Source organism: Primulina huaijiensis, chromosome 6 (genome assembly GCF_012295235.1).
Source record: "Primulina huaijiensis isolate GDHJ02 chromosome 6, ASM1229523v2, whole genome shotgun sequence".
In the NCBI taxonomy this organism is placed as follows: Eukaryota; Viridiplantae; Streptophyta; class Magnoliopsida; order Lamiales; family Gesneriaceae; genus Primulina; species Primulina huaijiensis.
The window spans coordinates 4,466,781-4,488,979 of NC_133311.1; the positions used below are offsets into that span (position 1 = coordinate 4,466,781).

Genomic DNA, 22,199 nt, shown 5'->3' on the forward strand with positions numbered 1-22,199 from the left:
ATAGTTATATTATTCAAACCTTATTTTTATTATGGTAATTATGCTAAGTATAGAATAAGGGTGTGACAGATTGGATAGTGAGGCCCATAAATATATATTTTTTTAGTTTATGATTGTGGGAAAAAAAGTTTTAAAAACAGTTAGTTTTTAATTTTTAATGTGACAGTGTATATGATAAAAATATCCATTTTTTGAGTTCACGACTAAAAAGAGAATATATTTTTTCTTAGTCTATTAACTAGTTTATTGGGCTTTGGTCCACGTACTTTTCAATATTTGATATTGTTAAAATAATTTTCGAATTTCGATTGTTTGATTCATCTACCATCGAAATATTTAATTTTTGTCAGAAAACGCTAATTAGATGGTGACAACACATTTTGCCGTCACAATCTTTGAATTATTATAGTGACGTGCATATAACTTATAAATTTTATTTGATATGTTAGATTTTCTTTTTATGTTAACATATTTTTAATAAATTGAGTTCCATTCAAAATAAAAAAATCGCCAAATTTTTGTTCACATCAGTTTTAACCATCCTCCAATCTGTGTTTCTCGACGAAAATTGAATATTTTGATAATAAATAGATTAAAAGAACCAAAACTTATAATTTATCGTAATAAAACTAAAATTTGAAAATTTAATGAATAAAAAAAACAAGTTATTGAAAAAAAAATATTTTCTCGGGCTAAAAATTGTCCTTGTCAATGAAACTCACCGTTGAAGGACCGGACCCGTTGGCCCACCTGATCCCGATTTCATTTCACGCAAATTTGAATTTCAATTTAGCCCCTTCTCTTCTTCCCGCTCACACGTTTCTCCGTCTCTCTTTCGGAGGCTTGCTCAAAAAAAAAAAAATTGTTCTGGATTTGGAGAAGTGGCAGCATGAATCACTATCACATTTATGAAGCGATTGGCCGTGGAAAATATTCGGTAACTTCACTTCGCTTTGTACTCGATCTCGTTGAAAAATCCCAATTTTAAGGTGTTCGTTTCATGTGTCTGATTTATTGGCTTGTATCCATGTGTGGTGTCAGACGGTATATAAAGGACGGAAGAAGAAGACGATCGAGTATTTTGCGATTAAAAGCGTGGATAAATCGAACAGAACGAAAGTTCTGCAAGAAGTAAGTACACTTGCAAACTGTTTCTGCACTTCATGTGATTTAGATTTGACTTCAGTTGGTGACATATCTCTACCAGCGCTGTAAGTTCTTATTTCGAGCAAATGACCTGCTACCAATTTCGTGCATGTTTTCCTCGGTGACAGGTTCGGATTCTCCACACACTGGATCACTCCAATGTGCTAAAGTTCTACTCCTGGTAAGTTCTGCTTCTATCTGAAGACATACAACGATCTTTCATTTTGTAGTGTGAACGCAAATTGGTTTTCATGCTCCACTATGATATGCAGTTAGATGCTTATATTCTTATACTCTTATCAATTTTTCTTACATAATCTTCTCGCTAAATGATAATGTAGGTATGAAACATCAGCACATTTGTGGTTAGTTCTGGAGTATTGTGTTGGAGGAGATCTAATGACTTTATTGCAACAGGTGATTTAGTTTTAACAACTCATTGATGACATAGCTTGAATGTCACCATGTTTCGATGATGTTTCTGATTATAAATCTTAATTATGCACTTTGTTTCGAACACTAACATATAAATACGAAATTGGATGATCTATTGCTATAAGCTTACTGTTTTTTTCCCTTGAGTTTTTTTTTTTTTTTAAACAGCTTGAATTCTGTCCTGTTCGCACCTTTAGAAAGATGTCTTGTGATAAATACCAGTCAATCTGCTCTCTTAGTATGTTTTGCAAAAAGCAGGTTTAAATATTCAGTGATTTAAACTCAAAAACTTTGTATTTTAAGCTTACAAGCTCGAATACTCAATGACATAGGTATACCAAGTCTATCTGTGTATTTACCTTCAAAAAAAAAAAAAAAATCTATCTGTGTACAGATTGTTAGTTACAACTTAAATATGAGAATCACAATGGCTTACTACATGTACGTTCTCTCATGCCACAGTTTCATTATTGAGCATGAATCTATAGTTTTACTCATGATCATATCTCAGCTTGTTGGCTTTATGAGCTCAAGCCTATTATGTTATAATAGTGCTTCAACTCAAACCTAACTTCAAAATTGTGTTTTTAATTTTTAAAAGCATAATTACTAAATAATTGAATATTATGGTCACCTATTGTCATTATTGGACCGTTGAACCCTTTTAACATTTATTGCCAAAACGAAACTATTTTCTTGGATTTTTTCCTAGCTTTCGCCTACTTAACAATTATATAATTGCTGACAAGCAGGATGGGAAGCTTCCAGAAGATTCTATACATGATCTGGCTCGTAACCTTGTTCTAGGTCTACAGTAAGAGTCCCGTTTACCGAATCTTACTGCTTAGTAATTTTTATTAAATGTTTCTATCATTAATAATGACCTCAAATTCAAGGTACTTGCATTCGAAGGGAATCATTTATTGTGACTTAAAACCATCAAACATACTTCTTGACGAAAATGGACACACGAAGGTGTTATCTTTATCTTCCACCACATTGGATTGTGGCAGTCGTTTTATAATCTGTCAATGCGCTTACTTAAGCATTCTGTGATGCAGTTGTGCGATTTTGGTTTGGCTAGAAAACTGAGTGATATATCACTGACACCGTCCTCTCAGGTGGGATGTTTAATTAGTATTTTCTCACTATCAGAAGTATGGCCGACTGATATGGCTTGTTGGATAAGGATACTGAAATTGCCATTTGTAATCTCAGTAATGTTTTCCCTTTTTCATTCTAATCTTCTATTCATGTTTTTGCATGTGTAGTTATCACAAGCAAAACGTGGAGCCCCATGTTACATGGCTCCCGAATTATTCCAAGATGGAGGGGTTCACTCATATGCTTCTGATTTCTGGGCTCTTGGTTGTGTGCTATACGAATGCTATACTGGAAGGCCTCCATTTGTTGGCAAAGAATTCACTCAGTTGGCAAAGTCAATCCTTTTGGATGAAACTCCTGCTCTTCCTGGAACTCCAACCCGTGCATTTGAAAATTTGATAAATTCTTTGTTGACCAAAGATCCAGCGGAAAGGATGCAGTGGCCCGAACTTTGCAGTCATGCTTTTTGGAGGACAAAATTTTCTCCACTGGCATTACCTCCTCAACCGGCTTTTACTAACATGATTGAGGTGTCTTCTGAGCCACATCTTACAGAACGCAATGGCGATAAACCAATTCGGAACAAAACTCCAACTAAAATTTGTGGAAAAAATTCAAGGGGCGCCGGTAAACAAGATGAAAATTCTAATCTTAGGGCAAAAGAAGAAGAAACACCTGTCAAAGGCGTAACGAGCAATCATAAAACTCATACAAATCCTTCAAGCAGAATTCCCGACGGCAAGCACAAGACCCTGTCAAATAATATGGGAGGCTTGAATCTTCTGCGACTTTCAAGAATCGCTAAAGGTAATTTGCAGAGAGAAAATGAAAAGGAGAATTACCGGAGGCCATTACCTAGTAGCTCTAACAATGATGCAGAAGTCAAAATTGAAAACAATGACATGGAACTCGATTTTAATGAGAACACTGAAGATGATGGGCCTGATGAAATAGAGGGATCTGAGAGCACATCATGCACTGTTGATGAGAACTTGTCGACTCCAGGCACGCTTGAGGAGAAACCAGAAGAGACGGATAATCTAGTGAGCCAGCCAGATGCTTCAAATGTGGTAGACACCCTTCTTTCAGAAGATTCAAAAACCCAAGAACAGGAATTGTCTTCTGAGCACATTGAAGTGAGCCATGTGGCAGCTACCCCACCCAGTGCTAATACTCAACAGAAGGCTTCCCGGATTAAAGATGTTTCAGGGAATGCTCTAGATTTTAATGCTACAAAATCATCTACAGATCTATCAGAAGCATTCTGGCACCCATCTGATCTCTCAGTAAGACCAGTTATGCCAAGCAGAAAACACGATAAAGGATCAAATGCAATTCCTTCCCTTCCATTTGATGTAATTCCAGCATCTGATTTCACGAAAATGCCTAAAGAGAAACTGGATTCTTTGTGTAATGGAATTGTGAGTATATTGAGTGGTAATGCGGCTTTAGGTGAGAAGCAAGGTGTTATCAGGTACCTCGAGGGGTTAAGTAGTAATGTTGATGCTGCCAATGTTTTAACAAATGGTCCCATAATGCTAGTTCTTGTCAAAATGCTTAGGCAGTCCAAAGCTTCGTCTTTGCGTGTACAACTCTCGTCCCTTATAGGCCTTTTGATTCGCCATTCAACTTTTATTGGCGATGACTTGCCAAATTCTGGGATTCTAGGTGCTTTAACTGATGGCCTTCGAGATAGGCAGGAAAAAGTAAGAAGATTCTCTATGGCTGCTTTGGGTGAGTTGCTCTTTTACATATCCACTCTTAGTGATCATGCAATGGATAATAAGCCCCAGGAATCTCCATCAAAAGACAACCGGTCGTCTTCTGGATGGCAGGTTAGCTTTTCTCAACCAGCCATGAACTTGGAAATTGTCGATCAAATATGGATATTTAATTATTTTGCCATCATATAATTGATTTGATAATATATTTATGTTGTTCTTTATGCATAACGAGTGCAGATTTCCGTACTGTTCTTGTTTACTTGTTTATATGTTGGTTTGTGTTATGTTTTTTATGATAGTTTTCTCAATCTTTGGGCAGGTTCCAAGTTCTTTAATCTCTTTTATTGCATCGGTTTTGCGGAAAGGAGAGGATGATCTAACCCAGCTTTATGCTTTAAGAACAGTAGAGAACATCTCTAGTCATGGTGGCTACTGGGCGATTCGTTTCACCAGCCAGGATGTAATTAGCAATCTCTGCTACATATTTAGGGCTCCGGGGAAACAAGAAAACATGAAGCTCACGGCAGGATCGTGTTTGGTTCGATTGGTTCGTTTTAGCCCTTCCGGCATGCAACAAGTTCTGGAGAAACTCCCCATTAAGGACATCATTTCGAGCCTTTTGAAAGGAAATCAACGAGAACAGCAAATCAGTTTGAACATTCTAAACATGGCGATGCTTAGTAATCATTTGGTGACAAATGTTGGACGTCAATTTCTTCCCATGATGGAAGATAAGAATCTTCTTCCGAAACTGTTCTCTCTTATTGAGCAGGGAAGTGAAGTTCTGAAGGGAAAGATACTGGTTTTTGTGGCTTTACTATGTAAAATTGGAAAGAGATGGCTCCCACATATTTTTTGCAATGCAAGAATTATATCAGCTGTTGATAGGCTTTCAAAAGAGAAAGATAATTATTTGCGGCATTGTCTTGATGCTTTTGTGCAAGCTGTGGCATCTATAGTACCAGGTCTGCTTGAAACTATAACAGGAGATGTTCAGCAACTTATGGGTGGCAGACGTCATGGACAAGTTATTGGGCACAACAGTCGAAATTCTGCAAAGAACAGTATTCATTTCTTCCCTGTGGTTCTTCATCTTTTAGGGAGTTCTTTATTCAAGCATTCAATGGTCACTCAGCAGGTCTTGCAGCAGGTGGCAAATCTTCTTAAACTGACCGAGACACCTTTCCAGGTACACGAGTCAAACTGAAGCTGTTGTCCGTTTTATATTATGCATATCAACTTTTATGAATCCATAATTCTTGTTTCTGTGTAGCATTACTTTTTTGAATATAATTGATTGGATGTATTCCATTTGTGAATTAATGTAAATGTTTAAAACTTTATTGGCACATACTTCTTCGTTATATGTTTTCTTCCAATATACTAGCAACATAATACATTTGCATGAAAGGGAAATCCCCTACATTGCATTTAGGTTTAACTCAAGTTACTCTTCTTCTTTTTTGCACAGCCTCGTCCTTGCTCATGCCACCAATATGCATTTATGAACTTCTCTTTTAGAATGTCACACAATGTTACTTAAACTCTAAATGTTTGTATGTTGATAGTTGAGGGGGTTAATCTTAAACTGCAGTATCATCCCTTTCCCTTCTGAAAAGCATTATGAGATTTTTGTGGTAATTATTATTGCAATTTTCCTGAAAGGGGTCATCTTTATCGCATTTTTGTTGACCGTGAATGTGTTTGCTTCTGATACATGACTAGGTTCTATCTTGTAAAATAACGTCCAATATTTTGTACAATTTCAGGGCAGAGATGACTTTCAGATAACTCTTTTGCGAGTTCTGGAATCAATAACAGAAGAGCCATCAGCATTCGAAAATTACCCCATCATTTTCCTCCGTCAGGTTCTGCCCAGTCTGACTGCTATATACAAAGGAAACAAAGATGGAGATGCTAGATTTTTATGCTTGAAGATTTTCTTTGATGTCATGGTTTTTATACTGAATGACGCATCAGAGGCTAAAAAGTCGGCAGAAGAGTTGAAGTCATTATCGAACGGCTATTTTCTCCCTCTCTACCCATCTTTGATTGTGGATGAAGATCCCATTCCCATGTATGCTCAGAAACTTCTCGTGATGCTTATCGAGTCCAATCACATTAAAATCTCTGACATTCTTCACATGAAAGCAGTTTCACAGTGCTTTGATTTTTTGCTTGGTGACTTTTCGACTATCAATGTAAGCAATGTAATGCTCTGTCTAGCTTTAGCATCTGCTCCAGAACTAGAAATCAAGATCCTCTCTCAGTTAAAAGTGGTACGAAAGATTGGAAACCTTTTAGAGTTCGTACATGCCAAGGAGATGGAAGATTTCATAGAACCGACTCTTTGTCTTTGTAGGGCATTGCTTTTACGTTCTGTAAGCTCAAAGAAGGTCTTTGTCTATTCGAGGGAACCCACACTCTTATCTGATAACTCTAGTGAGAGTGCCACAGACCAGCAGCAATGCATAAAAGATATAATGGACTTCGGTGGCAATGTGGGAGTCTTGCTAGAATTGAGCAAGTCCAGTGAATCGAATATTTCAGATTTGGCCTCCGAGTGTATAACTTTGTTGTTCCAGGCAGCCCCAAGAGAAGCTACCATGAATTTGATGATGAATCTCTCCAAGGTCTCCATGCTCCTTGACTCCAGGAGTAATGGCATTGCCCACTTGGTGGTAGAACGAACTTTACACAGTCTTGGTTTTGCCATTCGACTGTATCTGACACATGCAATGATACTTTCTCTCTGTACATCGGAATTAGCAAAGATAGAAGCTCTTGTATCACATTTAAGAAGTTCCAGCATACGTAAAATTGCTGATGCCGCTTTTCTGGCAACCTTGGAGTTGCAGAGGATGCCTCGCTAGCTACGAGTTCTCATTGGTAACGTTCACACGTATTGCTGTTTTGACAAATCTTCATCTTTGGCTCCAAATCACAAGGACCTTCCATTGCACATTTTATATCTGAAATACGTGATTTGCTTTTTTATAGGAATCAAAACAAGGAAATAAATAGGAATGACGCCCCTGGATGCGCATCAATCAAACTGCCTCCAAGTCTGTCCATGTTTTCTTTGTGTTAATGTATCTATATTTATATCAATCGTGGAACCCTCAACTGTTCCATGCATCATTCATGGACTCAAATTTTGCAATCCAATTTTTTTTTATGCGGTGTTTCTCTGGAATATAACTTCTTATTTATTCAATGTTGATGCCTCTGAAATGAACCTGTACTATAACTGTTGTTTTGTGCTAATAAAGAGAATCAAAATTGTCTTGATCTGTCTGCTTTAGAAAACTTTATGAAGATATGCTTTATCTTGAAATTCCTTGCTGGTAAAACCACTTTTGCACTCGGTAATTGCAAGTAGGACACCACCAAGTAGAAATGCAAGTAAAAGCATGAATAAGAGCATTCTTATAAAAGTAGGAAGTATACTTACTTTTAGAGCCTTGATTTAGTAGAAATGATTGGTGTTAAAAAACATGTGTGACTCAAATACTCAATAATTAGCATGACACTAGCAAACAAGCTTAACCTCTCCCCACATGCACACCACTTGCAATCCATTATATATAATATTCATCACTAGCCAATAATCACAACTTCTTGTGGCACTTTATCCCATATTGATTTCACACCATTCTCCTTTCCCCAAATCATAACAAAAACATCCGTCAAGTTCATTGCACATTTCCCATAACTTACTGATTTCTTTTGGAGTGTGATTCATCTTATTCCACAATCATTAGAAAAATGGCTTGTTTTCACTTTCTTGCAGCATCCATCACAATGTTCATCATGGTCTCATCTACACAGGCACACTCTAGTCTGGTAAGCTTAGGAGCACCTACTATTTCATCTGCACCAGCTGTTCTGCCATATCCTCCACCAGTTTCTCCAGATCCTGAATTGCCTCCAGACATTGCTCCTCTATTACCTTCTCCCGGCGGCACGGCCCATTCTCCGGCTAAATCATCCTTACCAACAATTCCCTCCACACGAAGCCTGAATCCAGATACAACAGGCTCCAAAGTCCCTGTTTCGGCCTTTGCGCCGTCAAGTCCGTTGCAAGATTCTTCTTCAGAGTCTCAAAATATAGTCAAAGCCTTTTATAGTTGCTTGGCTGTTGCATCGTTTCTGGTTTTCATGATATGAAACTATACATCATTTTTCTGAACATTCATTGCTATCTTATAGTGTTATGCATACCTCTCCCATTAATTTTAGAGCATATGATGATTTGTGTGATATGATAGTGCTACAATGGAGTAAGTTTAGTTGAAATGCATTGAGTTCAAGATTTTGACTGCATAAATTTCTCGATTTTCTTTGCTTGGTTACTTGATACTAAAACTTCAAATCCNAGTATTAATTGACAATGAATCAGAACCGATTCTTGATCAGCAGTAAGATGATCGGAGGAGGACTGAAACAGATTTGTGGTATTTGGTTGTAACCCTTTTGATAATCAGATATGCCTCCTCGAAGAATACCAGAACAGGGTAGTACATCGAATCCTCCAATGGACGTGACAGCAACGCCAATGGAGACATTGTTAAAGAGATTTCAGTCATTCCATCCGCCGACTCTGAAGGGTACTGAGACTTCAGTGGATTGCGAGAGTTGGTTAGACGATATTGAGATGTTGTTCGAATCCTTGGATTACACCGATGAGCGGAGAGTGAAACCGATAGGGCACCAGTTGCATGATGTGGCAAAGAACTGGTGGATTACAACCAAGAGGGCATTGGAGCATCGAGGTACTGTTATTACCTGGAATGTGTTTAGAACTGCATTTTATCAGAGATTCTTTCCAGTGTCGTACAGGAAGGACAAGGGAGCTTAGTTTGCAAACTTGAGACAGGGCCAGCTAAATATTGAGGAATAGGTGGCCAAGTTCTCCACATTATTACGATTTGCTCCACATGTGGCCGAAAATGACGAGGCTGTTGCGGACCAGTTCATTAATGGTCTGCATCCTGAAATCTTTACCTTGGTGAATACCGGGAGGCCGAATAATTTTACTGATGCCTTGAACAGAGCCAAGGGAGCCGAAGCCGGTCTGATGAGACAGAGAGGAGCTTCGTTTGTGCCATAGGCACCGGGACCCCAGATGCCTCCACCAACTTCCCGATTTGAGAGTGGCAGTGGTAGTGGAAAGAAAGAATTCCTGAAAGCTAGGGGGAAGCAGTTCAAGAAATCTGGAAGTAGTTCATCCAGTTCTAGTGGCTCGAGACCGACCGGTCAGGGCCAGAGTTATACAGGACCCTATTGTAGCACTTGTGGAGGGAAGCATTCCACAGAGCAGTGCCGAAGAGTGTTTGGCAGTTGCCGTATTTGTAAGCAACAGGGACATTTTGCTCGAGTTTGTCCCCAGAGAGATACTCAAAGGTCACAGGGTGCCGAGTCATCTGGATCAGTAGCTCAGACTGGCAGACGACCAGCTGCAGTCCACTTCTTTCAGCCAGCACCGTCGCAGTCACAGCCGAGGCCAGGAGGAAGCCAGACAGTTAGCCAACCTCCTAGACAGCAGGCCAGAGTGTTCGCTTTGACTGAGGAGCAAGCTCAGGACGCACCAGATGATGTTGTTGCAGGTAACTGTTTTATTTCTGGGTATCCTGCATATGTATTGATAGATACTGGTGCATCACATACATTCATATCTGAACGATTTGCATTGATGCATTCCTTGCCTATTGAGTCATTATATGCTGTAGTGTCTGTCTCTTCTCCGTTGGGGACAGGTTTGATATCAGTGAAACCTGTGAAACGTTGTATGCTACAGTATGATGGGCATGAGATTGAGTTAGATTGTATTGTGCTTGGGTTATCTGATTTTGATTGTATTATCGGTATCGATATGTTAACCAAGTACAGAGCCACTGTTGATTGTTTCCACAAGATTGTGAGATTCAGGCCAGATATGGCTGATGAGTGGAAATTCTACGGTAAGGGTTCTCGATNCTCACTTTAGTCCATCAATAATGATAAAAAAGACTGTAGACACACGCGTATGCAGAGTAACTAGTATATTATTAAGTGTGAGACTATTAGAGTAACTACATTAGAAAACACCAAAATATTTAATTTCATAATTATCATTTTTATTCTACAAAAACCTCCTCAAGTCACATCATATTTTACTTAGAAAAAAATCTAAACAAAAATTCTAGTTTAAATCGAACAACTCTTCTAAATTGAAAATAATTTCGTGCTAATTTTTTAGTATTATTTGATCAAATTAAAAATAATAATAACTCATGTAATGCGTGCGTATCTTTTACTAGTATAATATAATTTTTGAAAGTCAATGTTAAATATCTCATAACTTTCTAAAACTTCATGAAAATTTATTCTAGATCCAACAAGATTCTACGTAATATAAAAATCTAGATTGAATACCTATTTATTTTAAATTTCACAACAATCTTTAAAAGCCATTATTTTTCCATTTCTCTGTGTGCACTCCCATGAAACTTGAAATTCAGTCCAATTTGGTAAAATTTGTCCCATTAAAGTAACGATATTTCTGAAAAAAATTTAGAGTGCTAGCAAGTTCATAATAATAATCGATTCACAACCAAATTTATTAACCAGAACATTTATAGAAAATACATATATTAACAAAATAGCTATAGAACCCAAAAAAAAAAAAAANTCGAGCCCATCATTGACGGATTTGCCAGTGGTGTGTGAGTTTGCTGATGTCTTCGCAGACGAGATTCCTGGTTTACCTCCGATTCGAGAGATAGACTTCAGTATTGAATTGATGCCAGGTACAGTTCCGATTTCGAGGACTCCATACCGAATGGAACCGATTGAATTGAAAGAGTTGAAAGAACAGTTGGAGGAGTTACTGGCCAAGGGGTATATCAGACCGAGTGTGCTTCCTTGGGGCGCGCCAGTACTGTTTGTGAGGAAGAAAGACGGTTCAATGAGACTCTGCATTGACTACCGGCAACTGAACAGAGCAACAGTAAAGAATAAATATCCCTTGCCTCGCATTGATGATTTGTTTGATCAGTTGCAGGGTTCTTCGGTATATTCCAAGATCGATTTGAGATCTGGATACCATCAGCTGAGAGTCAGGGATTCTGATATCTCGAAGACAGCATTCAGAACCAGGTATGGACATTATGAGTTTATTGTCATGCCGTTTGGTTTGACGAATGCACAGCTGTATTTATGGGATTGATGAACCGTATCTTTCAGAGATATCTTGACGATTTTGTGATTATATTCATCGATGATATTTTGATTTATTCGAAGAATATGATTGATCATGCTGAACACTTGGGAATTGTTTTGAGAACATTGAGGGCTGAGAAANTAGCGAGTTTCATGTGGCTTCAATTGTCTCGAAGCATAGGCAATGACATGGCCTCGCTGCATCAAAACACAACCCAAACCTCTGTGAGAAGCGTCACAATATACAACAAATCCACCAGTACCTGACGGGATAGTCAATATCGGTGCACTGGTCAATCTCTTCTTCAACTCAACAAAACTGGACTCACACTCCTCAGACCAGACAAATGGAGCATTCTTCTGAGTCAGCTGCGTAATCGGCTTGGCAATACTAGAAAAATCTTTAATAAAACGTCGATAATATCCTGCCAAACCCANTAAAGATTATAGCTTTCCACTCAAGTGGTGGTGTATATTGCACGGCATGCACAATTGCAAAGGCAAGCAGGTAAACCGATCAACGATAACACCCATCTTAGCATACCCAGGAAACCTTAAAATTAGTTGAACTGCAAGAACCCAAAGGGACTAAAATATCTCATATAAGAATAAATTATATAGCGCAATCCCAATCCAACAAGAAAATGAAAACAAAACAAGCTAGAGTTCCTCCAGAGAAATCAAACAAGAAGAGGCATGGATTCTCAACAATACCACTAAAAATAAATATATGTTCCTAATGTACTTTCCTAGCACTTCTTCTCCAAGAGCTTCTCGATCATATCCGCTGCTTCTTGAACGGTAGTGATACTCTGGGCACTTTCTTCCTCCACACTGATCCCGAACTCTTCTTCTAGTCCCATCACAATCTCAACCTAAGGTGAAGAACAGTTTCGAAGCCATTGGTTATCACAACTAATTGTCATTACGCAAGTTATGCGTAAATGGTAAATAGACGTGCCAACTGAAGACAATGTATCTAAGTGCAAAACTGGTATCAATGCAAAACTAGTGAAATGATCTTGTGAAAAATCGGAGAAATTTTATTCAGTGGTGTTTGATGGCATCCAATACATGTAATCAATCATTTTTGGATCTTACTGGATGAAGGCCTAATGCTCAGCTTCCATCACTATATTGTGCCTCACACCCTAAAATTTTCACCCCATAAGGTTGTCATTCAAGGGTTTCGCTGCACAAGCATACACCTTTTTTAGTTGTAATATAAGCAAAGGAATTACCGTGTCAAGTGAATCAGCACCAAGTGCAGCAAACTTTGACTCTCCACAGACTTCACGATCAGCAGGAAGCGCCAGTTGCTTCCTTACGATCTGACACACTTTATCCACTGTTTCTGGTTTAGCCTGATGGAGGGGAACATCAGGGCTTGTTATCAGAAAACGAAATTGGAAAGACATGAAGCATGACAATGCAACAAAGAAAAGACACTTTCAACATCCATAGATTTACCGATAAACAAACCCTCGAACAAAGATAGTAGGAACACACACACACACACACACACACGCACACACACACACATATATACACATGCGTTGTCTGTGAGAATCATGGTCGTGGAGATAATTTAAGAAGTCACACTTAAAAATTAAAATCAAGATCTTTTGGATTAATGATAAATTTAATAATAATAATAATTAATAATCAATACTTCAAATNACAAAGAAGCACAGAAAGTTGATCATAATGTACAGCATTCGATTGCTATGGTCAGAGCTGGACATCAATCGGAGTATCAGGTTTGTGACAGTGTTTTATATGTGAATAATCGTATTGTCGTGCCGAATGTTTCAGATTTGATACAGCAGATATTGGCAGAAGTGCACAACAGTCGTTTTAGAATTCATCCTGGTGGCAGAAAAATGTACAATGATTTGAAGGCACAGTATTGGTGGAAACAGATGAAATCTGATATTACTGAATTTGTAGCCAAGTGTCTGAATTGTCAACAGGTCAAAGCAGAAAGAAAGAAACCAGGAGGAGTGTTACAGAGTTTGTCCATTCCTGAATGGAAATGAGATCACATTTCCATGGATTTTGTAACACAGTTGCCACGTTCCTCCCGAGGTTGTGATGCGATTTGGCTCGTGATTGATCGATTGACCAAATCTGCATGTTTTATTCCTTACAAGATGACGTACAGATATGACCAGATGGCCGATATTTATGTTAAGGAAGTGGTTAGATTGCACGGAGTGCCGAAGTCGATTGTTTCAGACCGTGACCCTCGGTTTACTTCACACTTCTGGCAGCGTTTGCAGCAAGCTCTCGGTACAAAGTTAAATCTTAGTACCGCATATCATCCACAGACTGACGGACAGTCAGAACGGACGATTCAGGCATTAAGATATGCTGAGAGCTTTAGTGCTTGATTTTAGCACTAATTGGCAAAATGCATTGCCTCTTTGTGAGTTTTCGTACAACAATAGCTATCAGATACGTATTGAAATGGCACCATTTGAGGCGTTGTACGGGAAGAAGTGTCGATCCCCTCTGTATTGGGATGATATCTCTGAAGTTCCTGAGACTGGACCTGACATGATCAGAGATATGACTGAGAAAGTTAAGCTGATTCAGAAAAGAATGAAGGCAGCTCAAGACAGACAGGCCAAATATGCCAATGTTCGACGAAGACCGTTGGTATTTGAGGCTGGAGACCGAGTATTCTTGAAATTTTCACCTTTCAGAGGCGTGGTCAGATTTGGAAAGAAAGAGAAGTTGTCTCCACGATACGTTGGTCCTTATGAGATTTTTGAGAAGATAGGAGATCGTGCCTATCGACTCGCCTTACCGCCTTCATTATCTGGGATACATGATGTTTTTCATGTATCTATGCTGCGGAAGTATCTCCTTAATGATTCACATGTTGTTCAGCTAGACGAGGCCGAGCTGGATGAGACACTGAGTTATGTTGAAAAGCCGATTCAGATTTTGGATCGTAAAGAAAAACAACTCAGAACGAAGACAATCCCACTTGTGAAAGTGCAGTGGACTCGTCATGGAGTTGAAGAAGCTACTTGGGAGACTGAGTCAGATATGAGACAGGAATTCCCAGATTTATTCTGATGTGAGTATTTAATTCATCTTCTATTAATTCTGCCTATTTATTGTATTCGAGATGATTGCCTGAGATTTCGGGGACGAAATCGTGTCTTAGAGGGGGAGAATAGTAATGCCTGAAATTTTATTACGGTAATTTGAGATTACTTATCGATAAATTGATTTGATTATAGCCGGATCATTACGAAAGTTGAATTGGAATAGCATGAGTATGCTTGGGTGCGTGACCAGTAGGTCTCGCGCATATGCGCGGCATGAGGGCGTGCATATGTGCGAGCTGTGTGAGAACCAAGATGCGCGGACAGCACTTTGCTCGCATATGCGCGACTTGAGGGCGCGNGATCGAAGGTAAGAGAAAAGAATGGATCTGGAAGAGGGTGGCGGAGAGCACGAAGAATGTGTGCTGTGTTTATAAATACACCAAAGCTCTGTGTGTGAGAAAGGTTGAAAAACAGCTCTCTTGACTCTTGTTTTCATTTTTTTAATACCTCTTTCTTTTTTTCCCCTCTAACCTTTTTCCACATAAAAATTATTAAATAGAAAATTTTAATAATATCATATCATCCTGAAATTAACACAAAAAATATATATATATTCATGTAACTAAACTTTTGAATATTTAATTAATCACATCGTCCTGAAATTAACACAAAAACTAATTAACAAGGAAAATAATATAGCAAAGGACATTAGATTTTAGGTAAAAATTTGTGTGAGACGATCTCATGAGTTGTATTTTGTGATATGAATCTCTTATTTGGGTCATCAATAAAAAAATATTACTTTTTTATGCTAAGAGTATTACTTTTTATTGTAAATCTATAGGGTTGACCCGTCTCACAGATAAATATTCGTGAGACCGTCTCACAAGAAACATACTCTAGATTTTATTAAAGTAAAAAAGCTTAAAGTAATTATTTCCGTTATTATCGTACGCTTTTTTGATATTATGTTTTTATTTAACAAAAAAAAAACATAAAAACTTATTTTAGTAAATATGTATCTTATTTAAAATCAACATAATAAATTATCTTTAATATTTTTAAAATATAAAATAATCATGTCATCATAAAATAAAAAAAATNTCCCTAAATCACATACTATTTGTTATTATTTGCATTGATTTGATTTGATATGCTTGTTCTATTGATGTATAGAGAGCATGTGTTAGACGAATATTAGACGAGTGGTCTTGTGACAGAAGTACCTGACAGTGGCGGGATCACCACGGGCACATTGCACGATGTCACAAGATAGTGTCTTGGCGATAGTGCCACAGTCTGTGACGGATAGGTCAAGACACTGGATGTTTGGTTATATCGACGTGGATAGAATCAGAATTTTTTCTATTACTGTTGGTCGATATAAGAATACCAACGTCTGGAAACCGGGATCCCTATTCTAGGATTGAGTCTAGTCTGAGTCGTGGAGTCACGAGTATGATTGATAGTTTGATATGAATTATGTTTCAGATTTTGATATATATTTGATATCTGCTTCATGCTTTATATTAATTATATGATTGCATGTTTCGTTGATTTATACTGGGATTTATTCTCACCGGAGTTATCCAGCTGTTGTCGTGTTTGTATGTGTGCATGACAACAGGTGGGACAGGTTCAGGGTCGAGAAGATGAAGAGAGAGATCGTGATTAGAGTGGAGACTACGGACTTGATCTGAGATAAGGTTGAACACTTGATATTTAGTAGTTGAACCTTAGTTTGTAAATGATTGTATATAGTACAAGACTTGTACTTTACTTTTATACTGATATGTATAGTAGAGTGATTCCATTACGTTCCGCAGTTGATATTATATTTTAAAAAAAAAATTTAGACCCTGTTTATTATAATTGATTAATTAGTCCCAATGACGATTAAGAACATGATTAGCGTCCGGGTTCCCACAAGTTTACTTCCGCAACTGTTTTCTCAGTTAAACTGATTGTCATCGACTGACGAGATACTGAGTATCAGTTTGTCATTAAACTGAACTCAACTTACGAAAAACAAACATAATCTGTGTGTGTTTATTCAACCCCTTCTAAACACTTTTCACTTCTTAACCGATCCTTTCAAATAATCATGTCATCATAAAATAAAAAAAAATTATTATCCAAAAATATTTTAAATTTTTTTAATTTTAATATAATCTATTAGTAAAAATTAACAATTTTTTTTTAAATAAAACCTATTTTAGAAAAATAAATTTTATCTAAAATTATCAAATCTTAAAAAAAGTATATTTTTTTTTATCTTTATATATACGTTTGAACGATTGATTTCATATCATATTCTTTACTATTTATTATGATTCAATGTAACAATCATCATTGTGCCATTTAAGTTAAGCAAAAAAAGATTTTGTCTTGAAATCTTTTTGTAAACCATTGAATAAATTCTCAAACAAAAACATATTAAATGGCTATTCTTAAAATGTATTATTTCTAAAACTTGTTTCTTCCAAATGAGTTCTTAACATTTCATACATGAGAATGAAGGAATAATTAAATTTTTTTCTTTAGAAAAGTATTTAAAATCAATTTTTGTTGGAGCTAGGAGAGGAATTTTTTACAATCGGTTTTTAAACCGAGACTTGATATGAGATGAGTTACAAGTTATGGAGTACTTAAAATTAATGTTAAGTAGAGATTGAAAAAAATAAATCTAAAAATCCCCAAAAAAACATATAAAGAAAAAATAGCCAAACACGCTCTTGTATTGCAAGATCTAATTACAACCTCTCCACCGTTGGATTGTTTCTTTCCCACGCTTAGGTACTGCAGCATACTGTTGTACTTTTTGGACACAAAACTTCAGCAAATATTATTTTGAAAAAAATAATTTAGAAAATTAATTTTGTTTAAGTATATGCGATAAATCCCATGGGATTCTTATTAAAACAATTTCCTGATGCGGTATGTATAGATAACATGTAATTATTATAACAATCTCCATTAATCTTTTATAAAAAAGTTTTTGATATTACCAAAATTTTATCTCGGATTCAATCTGGAGAGCGGATATTTAAATCTTCATAACTGAACGGGTCGGGTCGGGATCCTGAGTAGGGGTGAGCGTCGGTCGGTTCGGTCCGATTTTTCTATATAACGCCCCGGTTTTGAATATATCTAGTCCAAAACCAAACCATTTTACTACGGGTCGGTCCTTTTTTTTGTGATACGGTTCGATTTATGTGGTCGGTTGTATATGGTTTTATAATATTTTGTTAAGGAATAAAATTATACATCACTTGATGCTTGATGGATGCAACACATATAAAAGAAACAATGACAGTATATGGGTAGAACATATATGATTACAATACACTTATGACTTAATAATATAAACTTCAATAACAATTTGAAATACAATTTCAAACAATAGCTCTTCAATAAAAGGATACACAGTCAATAAATTCCAATTATCAGGCTCTAAAATGCGCATAGATTTTGCATCTCATCAAATCTCAATACGTTTAACAACATGAGCTTCAATAAAAATTTGAACTTTCAATTGTCAAACTTCAAAATCCTGTTTTGCAAAACTAAAAACAAAAATGACATGAAATTCATTACAATCGTGATTATGAATCACAATCTTGAAGCATAACTTAAATATATGTAAACTTACTGAAACTAACAAAAATCTTTCCCAATCATATCAAAAAAATCCTATTTTTGTCAAAAATAAAAACAATAAATTCATTAAAACTAGTTAGGATAACTCGTAATCTTGTAACAATAAGTGAAAATGCGTACTTTAACTATTTAACTCACAATATTTCAATGAAATGATTATATATCGGTTTTGTAAGAATCTCTTTCAATGCAAGAATCCCATCTAATGCTGATCAAGTTTAAAAAAATGAGAAAATTATTACCAAACATTAAATTACAAAATAATTGTAATCTAAAACATTAAAAAAACAAATTTCTTACTAGATTCAATCTCTTCAAGGCTATCCAAGTCTACTTCTACTTTAATGACAGAAGATTCGTTTCGGAACCAATCTGGAAGGCAAATGAGAGTTTGCACTACTCGATGTGTTAATGAACTTCTAAATGGATCTAGAACACGTCCCCCGGTGCTAAAAGTACTTTCCGATGCCACGATAGAAATAGGAATCTATAACACATCACGAGTCATCTCAGCCATGGTAGAAAATTTGGAAGAGTTAACTTTCCACCAAAGCAAAATATCAAAATGTTCATTTGCAACCTCAACATCTTCATCAAGTTACCTATCTAACTCAGTCTTAGCATCCATATTTGCATTTTCAGCCTTATGTCTCAAGTATTCTTGTAACGTCCGAAAACCCGAACACAATAACCACATGCATGCATGAAAATTTATTTGAATTTATTTAAATGAGTGGGCTAGGAGCATGTTTAAATATTGGCATGATTTAATGATTAGTTGACCGAATGTTATGAATGTTAATTTTCTACAGTCGAATACGCGATATACGGCAAAAGACGAGAGAATCGGAGACGATTTTGATAAGGTTTCTATTTTTAGAAACTTGGGACTTTGTAATCCAAATTAGGAAAGCGGCAAATTTATTTATAGTAAGAGACAAACTTAATCGGTAGCAAACTTTCGCAAGAAAATAAGAAGTTTCAACTAGAAACGAGTGGCACCAAATATTTTTAAATATTGTTGGTACTTTTTAGTGGATTAAATATGTATTTATTTAACACCTTAATGGGCCTAGTTTGTTGGTGGTTAATTAATTAATTATAAGATCCATTATGAATAATTAAGCCCAATTAACAACTTAATGGTTTATTTAAATAAAACCTACCCAACCCCCTCCCCATAACTCACGTCTCTCACACCACCAGCACACACAAACACACACTAGAGTCCTAGGGGTCGTGTTCGTCTCTCGTCGCGCCTTCTCTCGTATCTAGTAAGAAATAAAGATCAAAGCATGTTTTCAAACCCTTTTTCAAGCACCATTCAATCCATATTATTGTTTGTATGTTGATGTGTGTGAAAAATTTACAAAAGTGATGGTTTTCAATTTCCTACATGTGCATCTCATGTTTTTGTAAAGATTTTCGATGTTGATTAAATTGTTGAGGGAATGATGCAAACCAAGGTAAGAAAGGGCTAGTCTAGATGATTAGGAAGAGGGTTGTAAGGACAATAGATGAGCCAAACCATCGCATGGGGCTGCTGTCCCTGCACATGATCGCATGAGGCCGAGAGGGGGGAGGGTTTGGGCTTGAGGCTCCATTGGTCAAGGGGGCTGCATGGGGTCCTAGCCATGGTCTGGAGGGTTGGTTTAGGGTCCTAAGAAGGTCTAGGAGGGGTTCGGATGGGGCCTATACGAGCTGCTGAAGCCCAACAGCCGTGACTCTATTGGACACGCTTGGGGGCTGTTTTGGAGCGTGGGGGTTATGTGGGCTAAGGGGTTGGTTTAATGGCGGGTCCATGGGCTAGTGACGTGCCTTAGGGACCTGTTGAGGGGCTGGTGTGAGCCAAAAAGTCGAGCCAAGGGCTGGGACATCAGCTGGTGCGCGAGGGAGCCAATGTGAGACTGAGGATGCGTTTTGTGGGCTGCTGATGCGTGAGCTTCAGGGCCTTGAGCGTCGGGTCTGTGTAAAAAAGGGCCTGACCATGGTCTTATTTAGCGTCTAAGGAAGGGGTCTAGGGCCTGGTTTGAGGTTTTTTCGAGCCGTGGTCCGTTCGGGGTCGTAAATTGCCCGAACGTATCAAAATAGGAGCGAAGTGAGCCTAGGTTAAATTTTTATCCAATGTTTCGGTTTTGGCTTGGGCTTGGGGACTTCCAGAAAATTATATTGACTCTTATGATGTTAAGAAAGGTCTGGTATCGGGTTGGTTCGAGTCGGGAGGGTAGTTTGGTCATTTGTTTTTACCAAAAAACGCGAAAACGGTGGTAAACGAGCCATCTGGTAAGCGAATTGAGTCATTTTTGAAACGTAGGTCCTAAGATTGAATTTCCAGCAAGTTACTGGATATTTTTGGGTGCTTTTAAAGTTTTAAAATCGAGTCTTCTATTTGAGTCAAAGTTTAAGGTCGTCCGGGTACGTATAGCGTTGAAACGTGTGTGGTCGGTTCGAGGAAAGTCGAGGGCGGTTTGCAACTTCCTATAACAATTTCAAATCATGTTATGTAAGGACCGTGTATCGTATTATCGTAAATCCTGTGTGATTANTAAGTTTTAAAGTATTTGCATGTATTTGCTATTGTTAGCAATTTCGATGTATACGAATGANATGACAAGGGAAATTGAGAAAATGAATATTGAATACGAATTGACGTGGTAAGAGATCGAGTGGAAAAGCCGGACGCCAATATAATACCAAAATCAATATTTGGACAGAACATGTGGCGCCCGAGCGGTAGAAAATGACTGCCCGAGCGCCAGTGTGGAATAAGGGGTGTTCTCGGACAGAACATGCCGCGAGAGATTTCGATTTTCTTTCGTCCGAATCGACTTCGAAACGCTGTCTAAACGCGAAACAAATTATATATTTGTGATCGTCGCGTCGAGGGCTTCCGACTGAGGTAATTTTCTTCGAGTTCCAGCAGTTCTAAATATGAAAGTGCTGGAATAGCATGTATTTGAAGTTGAATTTCTTATATTTAGTAGAATAACCGACAAGAAACTCATATTCGAAGTCGGAATTGAATTATATTATGATTTGAATTTGATATGAATTTTGAAGTTTCAAATGATATTTGAAACTCATATTAATGATTTTTGATTAGGTTATTGATTGGAATGAGTATGTTATTGATGTAGATAAAGTATTATACCGATAGCTTCGGGCTACATCAACTGGAACGAAAAATTGAGGTATGTTGCGACCGGGTAACATACGACAGGTATCTGTATTATATGATATATGTCGGTTTGATTGGATTGATTGGAATGAGATTATGTGTCTATATGCCTTATTTGTTGATTGATGTGGCATACATGACATTGAGATTGAGATATCGATGTATAAAATAAATGTTTTGTTAACACACATCGTTTGATGCATACATCGATACATGACATGCACGTTGAGCTATGATCCTTGGATACCCTGATATGATTTGATTGGATTCTGGGGTTTGTGAACACAATCGCTATGCCGGTATTATATGACCCGTAAAGCATAGACAATTGTGGCCCCGATGATTGGATATGAGATTTGGGATTTGATGGCGCTTTGTCGACGCTATCATACGAGTATCCCTTATTGAGGCCGGTGTGCCAGCTCGAGCATTGATTTGATAGCGATTCGTTTGATTCTGACATGTGCTCAGTGGATGGGCATTTGACCCGATACCTCCACGACATACATGCATTGCATCCCATATATCATTGTTTAGATATCTGTGGTATATATGATTGGTTGTTCCATACGGAGCTTTGCTCACCCCCAAGGGGGGCTGTTGTTGTCTTTGTGTGTGGACAATGGCAGGTACTCCAGGATATCAGGAGACCGGAGAGGGTACTTCTGGAGGGAGTCACAGTTTGAG

General features: G+C 37.5%; 2 protein-coding genes across 3 annotated transcripts in view; one reads left to right on the forward strand and one right to left on the reverse strand.

Annotated features, from left to right (window-relative positions):
- Positions 1-776: 776 nt before the first annotated feature.
- LOC140979248 (serine/threonine-protein kinase RUNKEL-like) lies at positions 777-8,720 on the forward strand. Of its 2 annotated transcripts, XR_012175704.1 has the most exons (12): positions 777-937; positions 1,042-1,131; positions 1,275-1,327; positions 1,488-1,563; positions 2,334-2,395; positions 2,478-2,556; positions 2,643-2,702; positions 2,853-4,520; positions 4,729-5,598; positions 6,179-7,298; positions 7,410-7,474; positions 8,203-8,720. XR_012175704.1 is itself a non-coding variant. In XM_073444580.1 (11 exons), exons 1-10 carry the CDS (start codon positions 890-892, stop codon positions 7,280-7,282), a joined length of 4,110 nt encoding a protein of 1,369 aa, XP_073300681.1. In that variant the 5' UTR covers positions 777-889; the 3' UTR covers positions 7,283-7,298; positions 8,203-8,720. The 2 variants fall into 2 exon arrangements, 1 of the variants encoding a protein (XP_073300681.1); XM_073444580.1 differs by lacking the exon at positions 7,410-7,474.
- Positions 8,721-12,198: 3,478 nt separating this feature from the next.
- The window catches only part of LOC140979036 (acyl carrier protein 1, chloroplastic-like), a 59,573-nt gene continuing 49,572 nt past the window's right edge, over positions 12,199-22,199 (reverse strand). The window contains exons 3-4 of the mRNA XM_073444391.1: positions 12,854-12,976; positions 12,199-12,487 (exon numbers count right to left, since the gene is read on the reverse strand). Coding sequence (XP_073300492.1) covers positions 12,362-12,487; positions 12,854-12,976 — 249 coding nt within the window. The 3' untranslated portion in view covers positions 12,199-12,361. The remainder of the gene's footprint in view (positions 12,488-12,853; positions 12,977-22,199) is intronic.